This window comes from Pyxicephalus adspersus, chromosome 5, assembly GCF_032062135.1.
Source record: "Pyxicephalus adspersus chromosome 5, UCB_Pads_2.0, whole genome shotgun sequence".
Taxonomy (NCBI): domain Eukaryota; kingdom Metazoa; phylum Chordata; class Amphibia; order Anura; family Pyxicephalidae; genus Pyxicephalus; species Pyxicephalus adspersus.
In genome coordinates, this window is record NC_092862.1 from 46,435,867 (window position 1) to 46,453,571 (window position 17,705).

The 17,705-nt window shown below is 36.0% G+C and overlaps 1 protein-coding gene across 6 annotated transcripts in view; it reads right to left on the reverse strand.

Annotated features, from left to right (window-relative positions):
- The window catches only part of MYOM1 (myomesin 1), an 85,714-nt gene that overhangs the window by 62,761 nt on the left and 5,248 nt on the right, over positions 1–17,705 (reverse strand). For 5 of the 6 annotated variants that reach the window (XM_072411368.1, XM_072411370.1, XM_072411366.1 and 2 more), the window contains exons 2-6: positions 16,472–16,567; positions 13,306–14,146; positions 4,193–4,339; positions 2,081–2,212; positions 570–804 (exon numbers count right to left, since the gene is read on the reverse strand). In XM_072411368.1, coding sequence (XP_072267469.1) covers positions 570–804; positions 2,081–2,212; positions 4,193–4,314 — 489 coding nt within the window. In that variant the 5' untranslated portion in view covers positions 4,315–4,339; positions 13,306–14,146; positions 16,472–16,567. Of the gene's footprint in view, positions 1–569; positions 805–2,080; positions 2,213–4,192; positions 4,340–13,305; positions 14,261–16,471; positions 16,568–17,705 lie in introns of those variants that run through there. The other variant, XM_072411367.1, reaches the window with a different exon arrangement.

Below are 17,705 nucleotides of genomic sequence, written 5' to 3' on the forward strand. Positions count from 1 at the left end.
AAACCTTGCAAAAAGCTTTGTAATTAATTTTGAATGATGCCTTAGTGCACTATTCTCTTTGTTTTGAGGAGCTTTCGTACTCTCATATTTTACATTGGTCTGTCTCATTTACTCAAGCAAGCGTGAATGCTCATTGACCTGTCATATCCTTTTGAATTCTCTTATGTTCTCTAGTACATAAAATATTACTCCCATCTCTGCCTTCATCTGTGTGTAAAATGTAATGAGTGTTTGTGAGTTAATACATTCCCAGCATGAGCAGGGGAAGCTTGGTCGATGCTGTGCAAGTGCAGCTCAGCTTTTGGTAGACATCCAGAGTAATAAGGTAGGCAGGAGGTATTCCTGCAGAAGGGACATTGCTTGTCCTTTTCTTCAATAATGACCAGACTGATCATGGATTCTTTTAGTTCCACTTAACTAGGGTTCTTCTAGAGATTGAACTGTGGATGGTTGATCTCCCATTCAGTGATGCCTGCATAGTTCTAGAGCCAACACCACTTGGTAAACCCAGCAGCATTACACTGATTATGATTTTAGTGTTTAATGTATATACTCTTTTTTTCCATTACCGTTTTCTTAAGAGCAAGACGTTCTGCTTTTTCTCGTATGGATACATTTCTGGATTTCTTTTGATAGGCCTCAGAATATGCTGATGCTGTTGATATTGCTGATGCTGATGAAGAAGCTTTTTTGGACAGGCTATATCCCTCCTCAGCAGCAAACAGGTTCCTATGAGCAATATATCCAGCTGTCTCTTTAATTCTTTCTTCCTCTGTATCTGTAATTCCACTAACATACTCATGTCTGTAAGAAAAACAAATAATATGTGATATCAGTTCATTGCCAAAGTGTTGCTTTACTATTAAATTGTAAGGTCAAGTCAGTCAGGGTCAATATATTCTTTGCTTCTTGTACTACAGTATTTGTCCTATTGATATGTTTGATGTATATCTTTTATAAAGCACTGCATAGACTGTAGAACTATTTAAATGAGTAATGATATTACCAGTAATAATAACAGTATATTGCCAGGTTGCAGTCATTGTTCTGTAACGTTATACAGTTTTGAGGACCAAACTATGCAGTGCCTATGAGATGCACCTAGAATGGTCTGCACTTATTTTATTTATCTTTCACCTTACATTTTAGGAGTTCAAACAAATTCTGTAGGGTATAAATTTGTGCTCATGTTTATTTGTGCTCATGTATATTCTGTCTAGTACCTTTCTACACTCCAAACATCTTGTCTCCCACATTGCCCACATTTGGGGGAGTTAACTGATCCAGTACAAACATTAATGCAACTACAGCTACAGCAGCCAAAAGACTACATTTAACCCGAACACAGAGTACTTTGCATAAAAGCATTTCCTCCATGAAGTGTTATCCTACGCAGAGCCATATTACGACATCATTCTGAATGAAAAATGCCTGAGCCATGACACCTTACTGGACAAGCATTGCTCCTGCTTCAAGTGATTATTTTAGTAAAAAAAAAAAAACTACTGTTAAAATTTGCTAAAAAAGCCAATTAATGTTTATTTTTTTAATTATTCTAAACCTATGGACTTCTCTCAACATCCCCTACACACAATCCTCCCTACAGTTCTCCTATTACATTTGAGCACTTAGGTCTGCAGATTGCCAGCAGAAGGTGACACGTTATGAAATGAGTTAGGTTTAGAAGTGTCATACAATGAATACAGTCTAAAATGGTAAACCATTGACAATTTATGATGATCTTGGGGTCTCCCTATTGTCATTTCTTAGTTAATAAAATGTTACTAGACTTGTAAGATTTAAAAAAAGAGTAAATTTAAACAATACATCTGCAATCCATTCATTATAAAGTGTTTTGTTGTTATGTGGATGCATCCTTAAATTAGTACAAGAATACATGACCTGTAACATAACCCAGCTTTAGTGCTACAGGAAGAGAATAGAGAGCTTCTCTCTGCAGGGCTGTGACATTGTATGTGTCATAGGATGACATTCACAGTAAACAGTACAGAACAGGTGTGATCTAAAAGTCATTGGGATTATATAGCTGAACACAAGAATAACCATAAGGCATACGTACCGTCCTCTGAACACAGGAACCACATAGTCTGAAGCTTCATTCTCTTTATCTATGGCATACAGCTTGGATCGCTTTGCTCTAGGACTCATCTTAAGTGATGTATCTTCTGCTATTTTATATGATGATTTGATTCTGAAGAAAATGCAGCAAAATGTTGTTACAATTATCTATTTGACCAAGAACAAGAACGGCTGATAATGCATATTCCATTGGAAGTGAAGAAAAGTGAAGAAAGTGCATGGATGATATGCCAAGTGCAGCAATCTCTAGCAACCAGTCACTTTTGTATAACTTTTAGAGATAGAGTTAGAGAATTAGAGTTAGAGATCATTGCCCTTGCACCGCCATATTTATTCAGCCTAAAAAGCTATATGATGCTATGCTCTGGAAAATTGTCTAATAAAAGGAGTGACAACCATTTCCATACTGCTGCATACATCTGTGTCATCCAAATCCATGCTAGCAAACCCACAAACATAGTCTAATAGGATTATATAGCACAGAAATTTGGACTGCCCCCCCAAAAAAATAAGACTTTGTTGCAGGACACGTTTACTGTATCTATATGTACTCTGTATAGAAAAAAAGTATGTCTTGGTTTACAAGAAAATGAATCCACTGTTTTCTTAAGATTTTTAGGAAGGAAAACCCTAAATGGGCCATAATAGGAGTCATGTGCTTTATTCTGTTTTCTAAACAATATTTCATAATAAAGTGGATGGAATAAATTGTATCCACAATGGTGTTGTAAGAATTGGGTACAGGTATTACCGGTTGTTGAAAAACGTTATGAGCTGTAACGGAGTAGCTTTAGAATACCCAAACTGAAACATTCCAATGTCATAGTTGCATTGAAAAGGAAATAATGAGAGTGATTAGGTGAAACAAAAATCAGCCTAAAATACAGTACTGTAAAAAAATTATGTAGAACATCTATTATTGTATGAAACTTGTAGGTCATATGTTTCTCTATGACATCTAAATAATTAGCGGGTCTACTAAAGGAAATCAGAGGACAGCCATGAAATAAATCTACTCTATACCTAAACCTCACCTTATGTAGACTCTTTAGTGGGGCTGAGACAAGAAAAGAGAGCTAACGTATAATTCAGAAGTGCTGGGCCTTAAAATGCCTAAAAATAGCCAGGCATTGAAGTGGCACCAGAATGGCTCATGCAGTTGGTCTTTCCTCATAAATTAACTACTGTGATTTTTTTCTGTTTTTTAGGTTACGGCTTAGGGACAACTAATATTTTTCCATTTTAATGAACAATTTATTTAGATGCAAAGAGTAATAAAGTTAAAAAAAATAAATATTTTCTTCAGCTATCCAATCATATAAAAAGCAAATTTCTGCTCAGTTTGAATATCCAATCATATATTGATGCTTTTCATCATAATTTGCTTCACCAACCTCAGAGGAGTAGTTTGGACTCTGACAAGTTACTATGGGTATTGTACTTTTCATGTTGCTCTGTATTCATTGATTTATTGTTCACTGATTTGGTGTTCTGTCCTCAAATGGCAACGTGTGCATTTTTAGTTAAAAAATGAAAAAGATTTAAAACCCAATACCATGTTTCTGGCAAACTTGATGTCTTGATGTCTTGTTGTCACATAGAACAAGATTACAGTCAACATTTTAATTATTATTTCAGTTATATTGATAGTGATGTTGCTAATTACTCCTGGATTTAGGGAGACTTACATATAGATATAGATAGATAGATAGACAGTTAATAGATTATTGTCAACAGCTGTGTTAAAAAAAGTTACAAATCAAAAAGTTGAGATCAGAGAAAACCAGATATAAAATACTGTTATTAGTGTTATATGGAAAGATGGTTAAAATGAAATAGAAGAAATGTATTATTTTAATCAAATCACAACCAATAAAGAAACTAATACAAATAGCATCATGATCCTGTAAAAGAAGAACAAATACCAGACGTAGAAAAGAAATGGTGAAAAAAGAGATATAAATTGTAATATTAGACCACAAAATAAAGTTGGCATTTCATATGGTGAGTTTATTGTGGTAGATTAATATCGAGTAAGTGATACATGGAATTTATTAGCAAATGAAATATAAAAAGATGATCGAATTATTACCCATGATGGCTACTGTGGTGCTTCTCTTCTTGCTGGTACTGGCTTAATGTGGCCTTTAATTCGGTGCTGCGATAACCACGATCATAATGTTGATGGTGTTTTTGGTAGAATGGCAAAGACATCCTGCCACCGCTGTTCACTGTTTTACTGGGTTTAAAAATACATTTGTTTATTTCCTCATTTGTGGTTATAGTTGGATAACTTGGGTTGTTTAATGCAAGTTAGTCCAGCTAACAATATTGTAACAAATGGTTGTTATGGGTAAGTAATACTTCAATGGCCACTAAAACTGAAACACATGATCATGTACATCAAAAGATGCAGGAATGAACCAAAATGTTGGAAGATACGACATTGCACCCAATAAATCAGTACATTTTATATTAATCTTGAATGTATAAAGGTTTATGCAAATTTAGAATCCCCTCATTATACTATTGCATATCTTAGATTTAGTGGCCATTTTAGTGTGTGAACAATCTTGTCTAACAATTTCATAATACATGATCTCCACATTGTTAATAAAGTTAACAAATGTTACCACTTTAAGCTATGAGTAAAATGGTGACCTTCTCAAAAAAAATGTGCTGTAGCATAATATTGTAAGTGCATTTGCTTAGATACACCAGTAGTAGACACCAGTACTACCGGTAATCCCGAGTGTTGCTTGGGGTTAATTATCCATACCAAAAGTGGTAACCCCAAGCCAGATTTGGGGTGGAATTGCCAGGGAGTTTAAAAAGCTTACCTGGTCAGTGGTGCCTGCAGCGTCCTCCAGCGGTGCCCGCAGAGTCCTCTAGTGATGCCCGGCATCTTCTTCCTCTGGCGATGCCTGCTGGGCATCTGTGTAACCTGGCGATGTCTGTCTGGCACCTGCATCCCCAGCATGTGAACGTTGGGTGGACACAGGTGCCTGGCGGTCATCGCCAGGTTTCACAGATGCCCCAGGAGTGTGAACGCTGGGGACGCGAGGCCAGGGGAAGCAGATGATGATTCCTAAATGTACCGCTTTTACATTTAAAAATATTTAATATTCATACTGCCAGGGAGGTTAAGCAATGACGAGTTTTAAATTTCCTGATGTAAGCAGCAGCCATCATCAAAAGTTCAAAAGCTGTAGCAATTTTTTATTGATAAAAATTGTCTGAATTTCGCCTGGGGGAAGGTAGGTTAGGTAATCTACTCCAATATCTACTAAGAGTGCCCGGAATATAAAGCAAGACCTCTCTGAAATAAATCAAGCAAACGTGATCTGTCATGGCAAGGTGTACCCCGAGCACCCATTTGGATTGCAGCACTCATTAGCCCTAAACTATCTCTGCATGTATATCCCTGCCTCTCCCTCTAGTCTCCTAGACCTGCCTTTTTAGGGGGGTAATAAGAAAAACGCCTACATTTTATCATCAGCGAGGTCAAAGAGGGAAATATGTAGTGCTTGGGAGCAAACCTCTTTAACCACAACAGTATGAAGAGACGTGCTGCAAACAAGGGGCAGATCGGCACAACCTATGTGTGTCAGCAAGAATTCAGCACCCTGACACAAGCACAAACAAGGCCCTATCAAAAACAAATTAAAGAAAAGTAACCTACTCAAGTAACTAATCTCACAAAATGTAATGCCATCAATTTATTAAAGCCAAATATAAGAAAGAAGAGGAAATAAAATACAAGTGGTGGCACTACATCTTAAAAAGCAAATCCAGCTGTTGCTGATGCTCACACACAAAACAGTAGTCCTTACAATCAGTGATGAGTTTATAAAATGTATGAACAAGGAGAGTCTCTCTATCTCATCTCTAACACACACAAACACATTGAGAATTGTCTCCAAGGACAAGGAGAAATGCTCATTTTATTAAGATGGATTTACAATAACACATTGATTCTGTAATTTCTGCACTACATCAAAATAAAATAATATGAATATAATGGTATAATCCAGCCTTTGAAACACTTTATTTATTGTAAAAACCACATACACTTCCTTATTTAATGTACACAGTACACATACTTTATAGGTAATGAACCTTAGAGCCTGCCTTCCTCTACCATTTAAAATTTTCCAAATCTAATCTCAAACCTTATAGTTATGTTGGCCGTTATATCACTTAACTCTCTGGTTACCCTAAAAGCAATGTCCTTAAAAAAATAGCATTTATAGAATTCAATACTTGCAAGTTTTTAAGAACCCTTAATATTAGGGATAAAGTTGTGTTTGCAGTTCGGGGTAAACCCAAATGTACATCATTTCTTACCAAGACCAAATTTAAAAAAAATCTATATTACCACGGTTGAGATTAGAGCCAGTTAGAAAAACGCAACTTAATTGGATTTTTAGGCAATCAATCACTGTGCTGCAAAGCTTTTAACCTCAGTTGCAGTGTCCAAATAGGGAGGGCAACCAGGTATCTTCCCTCACCCAGTGTAATAAGTACTGCTGGTATACGTTATTACTCCTTTCTCCATAGGTTTAGAATAATTTAAAAAATAATTATTTAAAATCCACATCAAACACAATGCCCAGTCATGTAGTCATCATCAGTTATGATCTGACACCCACCTAGGTTTATATACCAAATTATTGTTTATGTACCATATTACAGATTTGGTGGTTGCAGTAATAGTACTAGGAATCCAAGGTGATGTGATCGACCAAATTTGTTTAAAGACTTCACCCATGATCCCCTGCGGTGTGTACACTTTCGCTATTTACATTTCTTTTTTTGTAGGTAAAAGCAACAGATTTTTTTTATAAGATTAGACTCAAAGATTCCTCTAAAATAACCCCCAACAACACCCACATGCTTCTTGGGGCATCAAATGTCATGTGGTCTGGTATGGCATAGGAAGGTGGGCACACATTTTCTGCCCATCTTTTCCTCCTCACTCCAGTATGCCTGGATAAGAGACTGTTTGTAATGGTCAACCCATTCTGTTTTTTTTCCTTTTTTTGTACTGTAACTTTAAAAGGGAACAAAGAGAACATGGAGTTCTCAGAATTCTAACCAGCCCTATTTCAACACATGCAGCCTGGGGGGCCAGGAAAGATCTATGCGTGTGCAGCTCTATATTTTTTTTACTATACAAGGCCTCATACCTTGTAACGTGTCTTTCAACATTGTGAGGGTTCAATGCAAGAGAAAGGGCTTGCAAGGAATTCCTCTTTGTAAGTTTTCCAGTTGCAAAAATGCAGATATTTGTTCATTAAACAAGTTTTACATTTCATTTTGCTTTATGTTCGTTTAAAGCCATAGTTTTATTGAGTTTAGTGAGTTGTTGACCCAGAACCCACATGCACATTTCAGGTGTACTGGCACGTCTGTCTGCATCAATAACGCCTCAAATACTAAATCTGGGATCGGAATAAAAACACTGAAAAACAAACACATTTCTTCCATTCCACTTTCATATTCTTGTGCCTAGACCTTGGTGCCAGACGACTTATTTAACTAATAATTAATGAATATCTTCCCATACAATAATAGGTCCTTATTTTTTTGCATGTAAATGACCCCTCTTAAGTAGACATTCTATACCTTCACAGTCCCCATATCCAGTCACTATTATCTGGGATAAAAAATTTAGTGTTAAAAAAGTTTTGTTTTGTTTTTTTATAATCCTACAAATGAAAGGACAGCCACTCTCTCTTTAAAATCTCCAACAAAGGAGGTTTTCTGTTCTGATAACCCATTTTATTAGGATGTGTTCCTGAACTATGTTGTGCTAGCTTTTATTTCACCTGGGGATTGAGAGAAGATAGCACCTTAGTCATTTAGTACAAATGTATACATCATTAAAGTGTACATAGATATATAGATGTATTTCTTACAAAGCAGAGAAGGGTATAAAGGTGGCCTGTTTATTTTTGAGGGTGTGCGTCCCATTAAAGAGTTTTTCCTGACCTGGGTTTACAACAGAAAGCGAGAGAAAGTCTCCCCAATGTGAGACTCAAGGCAAGCTTTTGTAGCATCTACAGGTAGTCCCCCAGTTAAGGACATCCAACAAACGGATGACTCCTAGATATGAACAGGGTTCCCCTGCTTGCTTGTGTGCAGGATGGAGGCTTGATGGGGCACAGGGAGGAGGGGCGCGATTTGCATGACTTGCAGAAGCCTTTTGGTTGTAACTCTTTAAAGACCAAGACAAACTCTACACTTGTTTCTTTTTGCATTTTAAAGCACAGCTCGCTCCAGAAGTTTTTGAATGTCTAGGCTCCATAGCGGGTTTTTTTTTTGCTTTGTTTGTGATTAACTCACAGTGAGGATTTTATACAGTAACTGACAACACGCTGCCTAATATTATCTTGAGACAAGCATCTGCCCAAATTGCATTTAATAAAATAATTTACCTGTTATGACTTACATACAAATTCAAACCTACAGTTCCTATCTTCTATGTAACTCGGGGACTACCTGTACTAATAAACATCCATCACACACATGCACTGACTGTCACAGTGCTCTGACCACTCATATACCTCTATCTCTCACTGCCTCATTCTCTCATATCATCCACTGTTCCTGCTTAACATATCAACATTGTATACATTCTCCCTCCTAGATGCCTGAACACTACCTTTCAATGAAGACAAAACTTAGTCAGTGATGTTTTCCAGATCACCTTTTACAGACTAACAATATACAATCTGTCAATCATTCTACATTCAACAGCTGCAGCAACTGTATACAGGGCCAGTTCTTGGATCCATGTCAATGGACGCCTCAACAATTATTAGGGTAGCATGGCTGTCAGAGACATATCAGAACCACTTTAGGAACAGGAAGTATTAAAGAAATAATTAAATGGCTGTGAGTAAGTAATGCTGAAGCAAGGTGTAAAGCTGACTGGTATTAGGCAAGGCACAGACTGGTCCTGTCTCTATGGGAAGATCAAGAAAGACTATCTTTAAATTATCAAATGCAGTCAGCAACAGAATTTAAAAAGGAAAAGGTAATATGGTTTATGTTCACAGGATTAAAATGTGTACAGTATGAACATGTCAACTTTAAAGAAGAGAGGGTAGATGAAAGATCCAATGTCATGCTCTGTTTTACTATACACTGGGAAGTATGCAAGATATAAAACATAAAAAGTAATTACTAATATTTTTAATAATTTAACTCTATCTCACAGTCCTACTTTTAAAAAGGTTGCACCATCTGCAAGCTAAAGGGTTTAATAATTATCAATGAAGTCTTCAGCCAGTGACTGGCAAGAGTAGACACCAGCAGCCATGCAAAGAGTATGCATGTTGCTGCAGAACATCGATAGACAGATTGTGGATGGAAAGTGTGACAGAAAGACATCTGCCCACCTCTGCCCATTCAAAAAGTTAGAATGGTAATTTTCTTGGGGTACAGCATAATTTGACTCTGATATTAGACCTATGAACAGTGGGGTAGCAATTAGGTACCTTGAAACATAACATAACTATTACTGAAATGTGCCTCCAACCCCTTGCCTGAATAAAACCTGCAACCAACCAGCATTACCTCTGAGGGAACAGTCAACTGTACAAATTAGAAAACCAACTCCCTAATGCTGTTCCCTGTAAGAGAGGAGGCATTAATAAGTACTGCCCATGCCCCCTTCCAACCTCTTCATGTAGATAAAAACATGCTGCTTAGTCAAGCTGTCATGTTTGTGGATCATCTACTTGATTTTTTCACTAAGAACCGCTGGATCATGCAGGCATCTTACAAGTTTTTTACTTTTCTTTGGCTTTAACCCTGCTGTGATTACAAATGTAACCAAAAATGAATAAACATTAGTGGCTGTAAAGAGGAAGCAATATAACTAATGAAGCATTGTTATCATACTCAACAAACATGCACATTCCTAATGAATATTGTATGTGTAACTGTATATAATATATCCCTGAATAAATCATATATAATATTCTTTGGAAAAAAAAAATAAAGTTGAACTTTAAATTTTTACAGACAGTAAACCTTGACTTGATCAAAACAACCTAATACCAATAATTTTGATAACATTATTTTAAAAATGATGATGGCATGACCAAGGATACTCCTGTCAACATTATTTTACCATAACAATTCATCAGGAAGATCCTTTCCAAACACCTGTTGTCAACTCCAGGATCAGCAGGCTGGGGGATGTGAACAGAGAGGTGTCTGCAGACAGGAGTTGCTTAGGTGCAGATACAAGGGCATTTAGGTATGGGATGATATCACCCCTGATATGACTAGGTTTCAAGCATTGAAGGACACTCCAAACATGCAAGATTGGCACAGTGCCCTAACAACTCCTACTGCTACTGGGTATCTGCCAGCCATTGGTGTACAATCACGCTGCATCAGATGGATCGAGTGACTGTCATTGTACAAACATGGGCTGCTTTATGGAGCTTAGACACTGACCCTGATTTACTAAAATTCTCCAAGGCTGGAGAGAATACACTTTCATCAGTGAAGCTGCGTAATCCAGCAAACCTGGAATGGAATTCCTAAAAGTCATTAGCTATTTGTTAGCAAATATTCTCTGTCCTGGACCAGATCCATCCCAGGTTTGCTGGATCACCCAGCTTTACTGATGAAAGTGTATTCTCTCCAGCCTTGGAGAACTTTAATAAATCAGGGCCATTGTGTTTACTGATCACCAGTTCTTCATTTTTTTTTCAGATAGGCTTTCCATCATCAAGACGTCACAAATTATTCATCATTGTGTTGCTTGATTTTAACAGAACACAATTTATAAGGCACATATATTATCAACATACAGCATTAATACTATGTGTTCCAAATCTGCCAAAACTAAGTGTTCAAACACAGTAAAGCCATATTTATCCCAGTGGTGGCAAAACAGGAACTAAGACTGCAGGACAGGGCTATTTTTTTCCCTGGTCTTTTCCGTAAAGGGTCGAAAACCATAGCCATACAAGTTTGGCTATCAATAAATGAATGTATGTGGCAAATGTGAAATGGGGTGGCCAAAGACATTTAGCCAATGACTTGGAATCTTAGAAAGATGAATCAGTTAGACTTTGATTAGAGCCAAACCTGTATTGCCTTAACTGTCCTGTTGATTATGAAACTGAGCTAACATCAGTTAATATGCATTGTGCAGCTGTTTTCATTCTATTGATGTAAATACAAAATACATGTATGCAGATCCAAAATGTAGTGCACAGAAATTAAATGTAGAATATACTACAAAACAACACTTTCTGTGAGTATGTCCATTTGTATGTATGGCATCCTTTATTCACAAAAGTAGTTTATTCCACTTATTAAGGCAATCTTAGTTCAGCTTGGTGAACAGGGCAGAGCTCTGTTGATTCCAATCTTCCAAGCACATGCAATCCTTTTTTTCATTATTATTTGAATTTTTTATTTGAAAGTGATTTTTCACTACATACACTATCACTAAGTGAAAATTCCCTTTGGAGAGTGAACATGAACCACTTAATAAAGTCGACCACAAAATGCCAGATCAGTCCTAATGGGTTTTCCTAGTTTTTTGACCACTAATACTTATCCCTCAATATATAGTACAGAGGTGTCACCTCTCTTTGTAGGAAATGGTATGAGAAAATGTCAATTCATATTTTGTAGTGGTTCAAGCTCAACTAAAGCTAAATTCTCAGTGGAAAATGCAGTACGCTTCAGCAACCAATCAAACTAAACTACTAAACTCAGACTAGAAGAAAATTAATTCTGATTGGCTGGAATAAGAAGGACACTGCAATTTTTAAATAAACCATTTTATATTAAAATTCTATCAAGTGGAAAATACGTTTGACAATTAATCTCAAAATACTGTATTCAAGTCAAACAATCTTTAAGCAGTAGATACATTTCATGTAGTGATTCATATTTTTAGGTTCCAAACTGCTCCCTTCTGCAGATATGTCAGTTATATAATATAATATTACATTTATTGGAGTTGTCATCCACCCATGCTCAATTCATGCCACATTCACATCATCCTGCCATAGTCTGTCCTATACCTTTTTGGCATAGATATGTCCTGATGACATGTTAACTGAACACAGCATAAGAGCTCAGTCTTACAATTCTGGTTTGCCTTCTGCCTACCTCTTACATGGCAAATTCATGGGGGCGTGACTATTTATTTGTCTTTATGCTGCTTATGTAATGTACATTAAAGGGATTTTGACTGATGTCAGTGGAGCGTAGAAGATTTATCAAAGGGGAGTGAATTCTGAGACAATCCAAAAACAATTCTAAATAATTTTGTTAATCTACAAATGTGTGTTTTATGTTTTTTGGGCTATTAGCTTTTAATTCTGCTTTAAAAGTCTGCTTTTTCAGCTTTTAAATAAATTCATGTTCTAAATTTGTCACAAAAATAACAAGACAATTATTTATAGAGTAAATCCCTGTAATTAAACACAATGCCTAAACATATAGAAGTATAACAATATAAACACACACACATACATATATATATATATATATATATATACATATATACATATATATATATATATATATATATATATTTTTTTTTTTTTACCAGCTGCCCTATTTCAGCATTTTATATACAAACATCATGGATGTGGTTACAGAATTGTGCACACTTGAAAGCCTGGTCATTACAAATAAACTGAAAACTAAACTTTTTTTTTCAATTAAAGACAATACCTAATTAGCAACAACTTCTATTCTATATTCATTGTGTTATATTTGTACCATTTTTAAACCATTTTTCCTCTAGTACCCAGGAACTGTTACTCCTTCTAGACCCCCCATTAAGTACTGTCATTTTGTTTAGGTATCCTATACGACCATATTACCAATGCTACAAGATCTTAATTTGCACAATAAAGTGGAGATGATCAAAATTGTGGTATTTTTTTTAAAGCTGAGCTTTATGAAAAGCAATCCATATTTTAGTCTAAATGCATTTAACATTCACTTAATAAGGGTATTTAGTACAAGTTAGTTAACTTCAAAAAGATTCCACATAATCCCAATGAACTTCCTCTTTGCTTGTTAATGTCTCTTGCAAAGTTCACATTATAAACCAGGTCTGGTCAGTGTGTTAACTTTGGAATCCCACAGCCATTAGGGTGAATAATCCAGGCAGGTGACACAAAAGGGTCACATTTAAAAGATCACGCTTACCTTAAAGCAGCAACTCAGAGGTCCTATAACTGTTTAGAAAAAAAGGAAAAATCCAGAATCCAGCAAAGAGTTTGAAGAGACCAGAACTAGGAACTGGACATAGGAGTCCAGTGCAAAAATGATGCCTGGTGTCACTGGAATGTCAGAGCCCTAGTCCAAGCCATTTATGGAGACATGTCATGATAAATATAGCAGCACAGGGAGGGAGAGGGACAGGCTGCTATCTGCTCAGAGCCACTTATACCTACATACAAGCAGTGACAATATAGACTGTTAAAGTTTCCAAGAAAGCACTACTTTATGGCAGTGAAGGAACAAAAATGGTGTCCTGCTGCCAAGAGATTTTCTAGTCCATTCTGGACCTTCGAGTTGTGTCATCTGTTGGTGACACTATAATGAATGTAGTAAACTGGCAGCCCTTGTCCTGAGATTTTGCCACTTAACATAAGGATTCCCTCCTGTATTACCCAGAATACACTGAGAACTGGCATGTAGACCACACAGTGCAGCCCAAAATAGAGACATTGTGTAAGCAAAGATCTTCAAAGAGGTTTACAAACTTTTTTCTGAAGGTCACTGGTATGTTGCTGCCTGAAACATTATACGTACATATTACAAATACATATAATAGATGTATAGTTATTAAATAAAAGAACAAAACCCTGAGCAACTCAAACTTAGTGTCAGATGATAAAATTCAAAAGCAGATTGTACAGAAGTGGCAGATCTAAACAACCATTAGATCCACAGATGCAGGCAACTAAATTTATTAGAAAATCTCATTTTTATCTTGTATGGCTTGAGTATGGATCTCCGCTCCTCTGCGTTTCAAGCTTCCATGCTGAAAAAAGAAGGAAATTACATATTAGAGGATACTACTTCTAAATGTTAGCATTACTTTGACATCTGTCCACCAAAATAACCTCTGCATTTTCAAATCAAATATTTAGACTGAAGATCCTGGGTCTGTAACAAATATACTTTACACACAGCTAATTATCTCATCATGGTTGGAAAATCAAAGGATATTCTGTACTTAGTAAGAATCTTACAGAAGATTAGTTCTGACAAATAATGAGTGGTCTATATGAATATAATACATTTTCACATTTCTATTTATTAGGATATAATAAAGGAATCCATATAACAACATATAGGAAAAAATATGTTGTAGAGTGGTTTACAAATACAGAATTCTCCTCCTACACACAAAAGTCCAATAAAACTCTATCACTCCTCCATCGCAATCCATTTCTCAGCCAGTTAGAAATACCAACAAGGTGACAGGAAGCGATAATAGCAGCAGGAAGACTCAGTTCTGTTTCCTGAACATTTATCTCTGCAATTAAGTCAGAGCTCAGCTATCAAACTGGTACATCCCCCCTGACATTCTGGAGATCCCTGCTGGTTGGTGCAGAGGATAATGATGATAAATTATCCTGAGTGATCAGCAAATCAGAAGAAGTGAATTATTAGGGCATCACAGATCATTCTGTGGAGAACTATACATTTTATATATTTGCTTGAATTTCCTAATATCAGGATAATATGCAGATCAGAGGGATAAAATAATTGTCAACCACATATTCTCCAGATTATTATCATCACTGCTGGTGTTCTTATATTTGTAAAGAAGGGTAAACATTTTAAATAGCCCTGGAGAGATCAACGTTTTCTATATATAACCCATTAACATTTTAAATAACAGTTTATTATCAAGAATATAAGAATTAAAGCACCATAAATCTACTGCATCACTAATTGACTATAGGAGGTCAGCCAGCACAACAATCATCAGCAAACTTATATCATGTCAGGCTAAAGTGTAAACCCTTATATTAGTTTACATTGCAAACCTATACCTTTGGTAGATTTACCATCAAACGCTTTTTATTTGTGTGCTAAATGCAAAAAAATATTAAATACAAATAAAGAAATTTTGAGCTGATAACAGATGTGCATTCTGCATTGAATCAGTATTGTTCTCAGGTCTCCAGGAGATACAAATCAGCTTGCTTTTTGGAGGAAAGAGATGATTTTCTAGGATGGTTGAGCATTGCCACCTTAGGCTTAGTCTACACGGACGTTTTTCCCAGGGTTTAACCTGAGGCTTTAAAAGCCCATGCTTGAAATCCCCATGCATTCCAATGGGATAATCTACACCAGATGTTTCCTTGAGGCACGTCTATGAGCGTTATCTATAACGATGCTTGCAATGTTTAAAAAATTAAACCGCTGGTTTAACGCTGGAAAACGCTCAAAAGTGCAGGAAAACACAGGTAAACACTTTCATTGTTTTAAATGGGGCTTTTACCCCATGTTTTCCAACGTTTATAAGCACTTAAAATTTAAATGCGTTAAAAACACAGCATAGACGCATAAAGAGGCATATAAACACAGTAGGAACGTTTAAATGCGTTTTTAAAAACATCCATGTAGACCCAGCCTTAGGAAAGGAGGTGTGACAGGATTACCATATTAAAAAGAAGAAAAAGTGGATACATTTTTCAAGCGTTTCAACCTATTTTTATAATTATATTTATGTTTCCATGTTTATGCATCTCTCTAATATTAGAGCCCAGAACTACGTTCAGAATGTGTAAACAATGCACATTAATGGGAAGGACATTGCAGCGGCAGCATGCACACAACATGCACTGTTGCTGCTTATTGGAGCCTAAGGGGCTCTGGCTTCTAAAGGTTGCTTATTAGTGTTCAAGGTGGGCACAGGTTTTTCCCTGGATGGCTACAAACTTTTAGACTCATTACAATGTAGATGACATGAGTCACCAAACACTTTGCTATAAGAGTAATTAAACACAATGAAATAACAATAATTTGGAAATGCCTGGAGTCTTCTTTCAGACTGTTAGATCCTAAGCCTATACACTACATAAACACTTTCAACTTCTATACCCCACATATGTCCTTATAATATTAAGAATGTAGTAAAATGTGTGAGTTGCTGCAATGTTCTTTATCCCCTCCCTTGTCTATAAATCTCAGCATCTCCTAATAATATGTTTAAGAAGTCTCAGAGAAATATTGTATACATCGTATTGTTAGTACATGAGCCCAATTCACCTCCTAAAAAACTAGGACAATATTAAAATATTTTGGGACTGTTACCTTTGTTATCAATATGTACTCTGTTGTTTCTACTTACAAATCCAAACAATGGAAAGATGCGGAAGAGATTTATCTATGTGTATTTCTTCCTGGTTTGCCCTGTAAGAAGTTACTGGATGTACAGCAACAGCTGCTGCAATGGAGAGGGAAGATGATGTCAGTAAAACCAGATCAATTGACATGGATCTCAAACATAGTGCTACAGAGACATCTGCTTTTGACATTTTAGTTTTTCCTATACTTTTAAGACTAACGTTTCACGTAACTAATTTTATTAGTTTGGAAGTGGGAATAATAAAGAAAAAAACTATTTAGAAAGTGCTTAGTTAGAAATATTAAAAAAACACAAATTCACTCTCAGGGAATCTTTTTTTCCCTTGTTTTAACCTCAAACAATTATTTTGCAAATGTTAAAAATACATGGGCAAGCATTGGGAAAACTGGAAGTAAAGACCTTATTTATCCCCCAGACTTAGGAGTTCTTGCCAGCATTTAGACCTCTCCATCTTTGTTTTAGAATACAGGGCTCTGATTAAAAATTTCCAAAAAACAAACTCTTGCTGGTCTGGTTGTTGTTCTTCTACTTTTACATTCTTTTCTGCTGTCCAATTACGGTGATTAACCTGGAATTTCTTTCTTGTTCACCCACAGGCCACTTGTACTGGTGTATTAAAAAGTAACAAATAAATACAAGAAAGAAGATTGGGCCATCAGCCAGGTTTCTCTATGGTGATAAGAATGGCAACAACAGCATAGGTTAATTGCTAGTTCAGTGCTATTTTAAAGAAACAATAAAGCCCTGACTTCAAAGAATACATTTAGCTTAGGAATTACTGTATATACTCATGTATGAACCAATATTTGTTTTTCCCTGAAAATGCCAACAGAAAAAGAAACTTGGTTTATAGTCCTGTCACACCAGTAGATGGTGCTGTGTCCTCATGTAAAGTGTGTAATAAACTCTTACTGTTGGAGATATGTGACATGAGTTTGTTATATACTTTACATGAATTTGCAGTTTAAAATTTAAAAATTGTTTTAAAAATAACACAGTATGGGTGTATTTATTCCTGTTTATTTTTATGACATTTTAATGGATTAGTGTTTTAAATGTTAGCAGTGATGGCTGCATTTTGTGTCCCAGGTATTTACTCAAGTCTAGGTAAAAATAACTACCTTGGTTTATATTCTGATTGGTTTGGATTCAAGTACAGTATATATACAACATATTTTGCAGGCATTGCTTAAAAGTGAACCTGTGTCCATAGTAT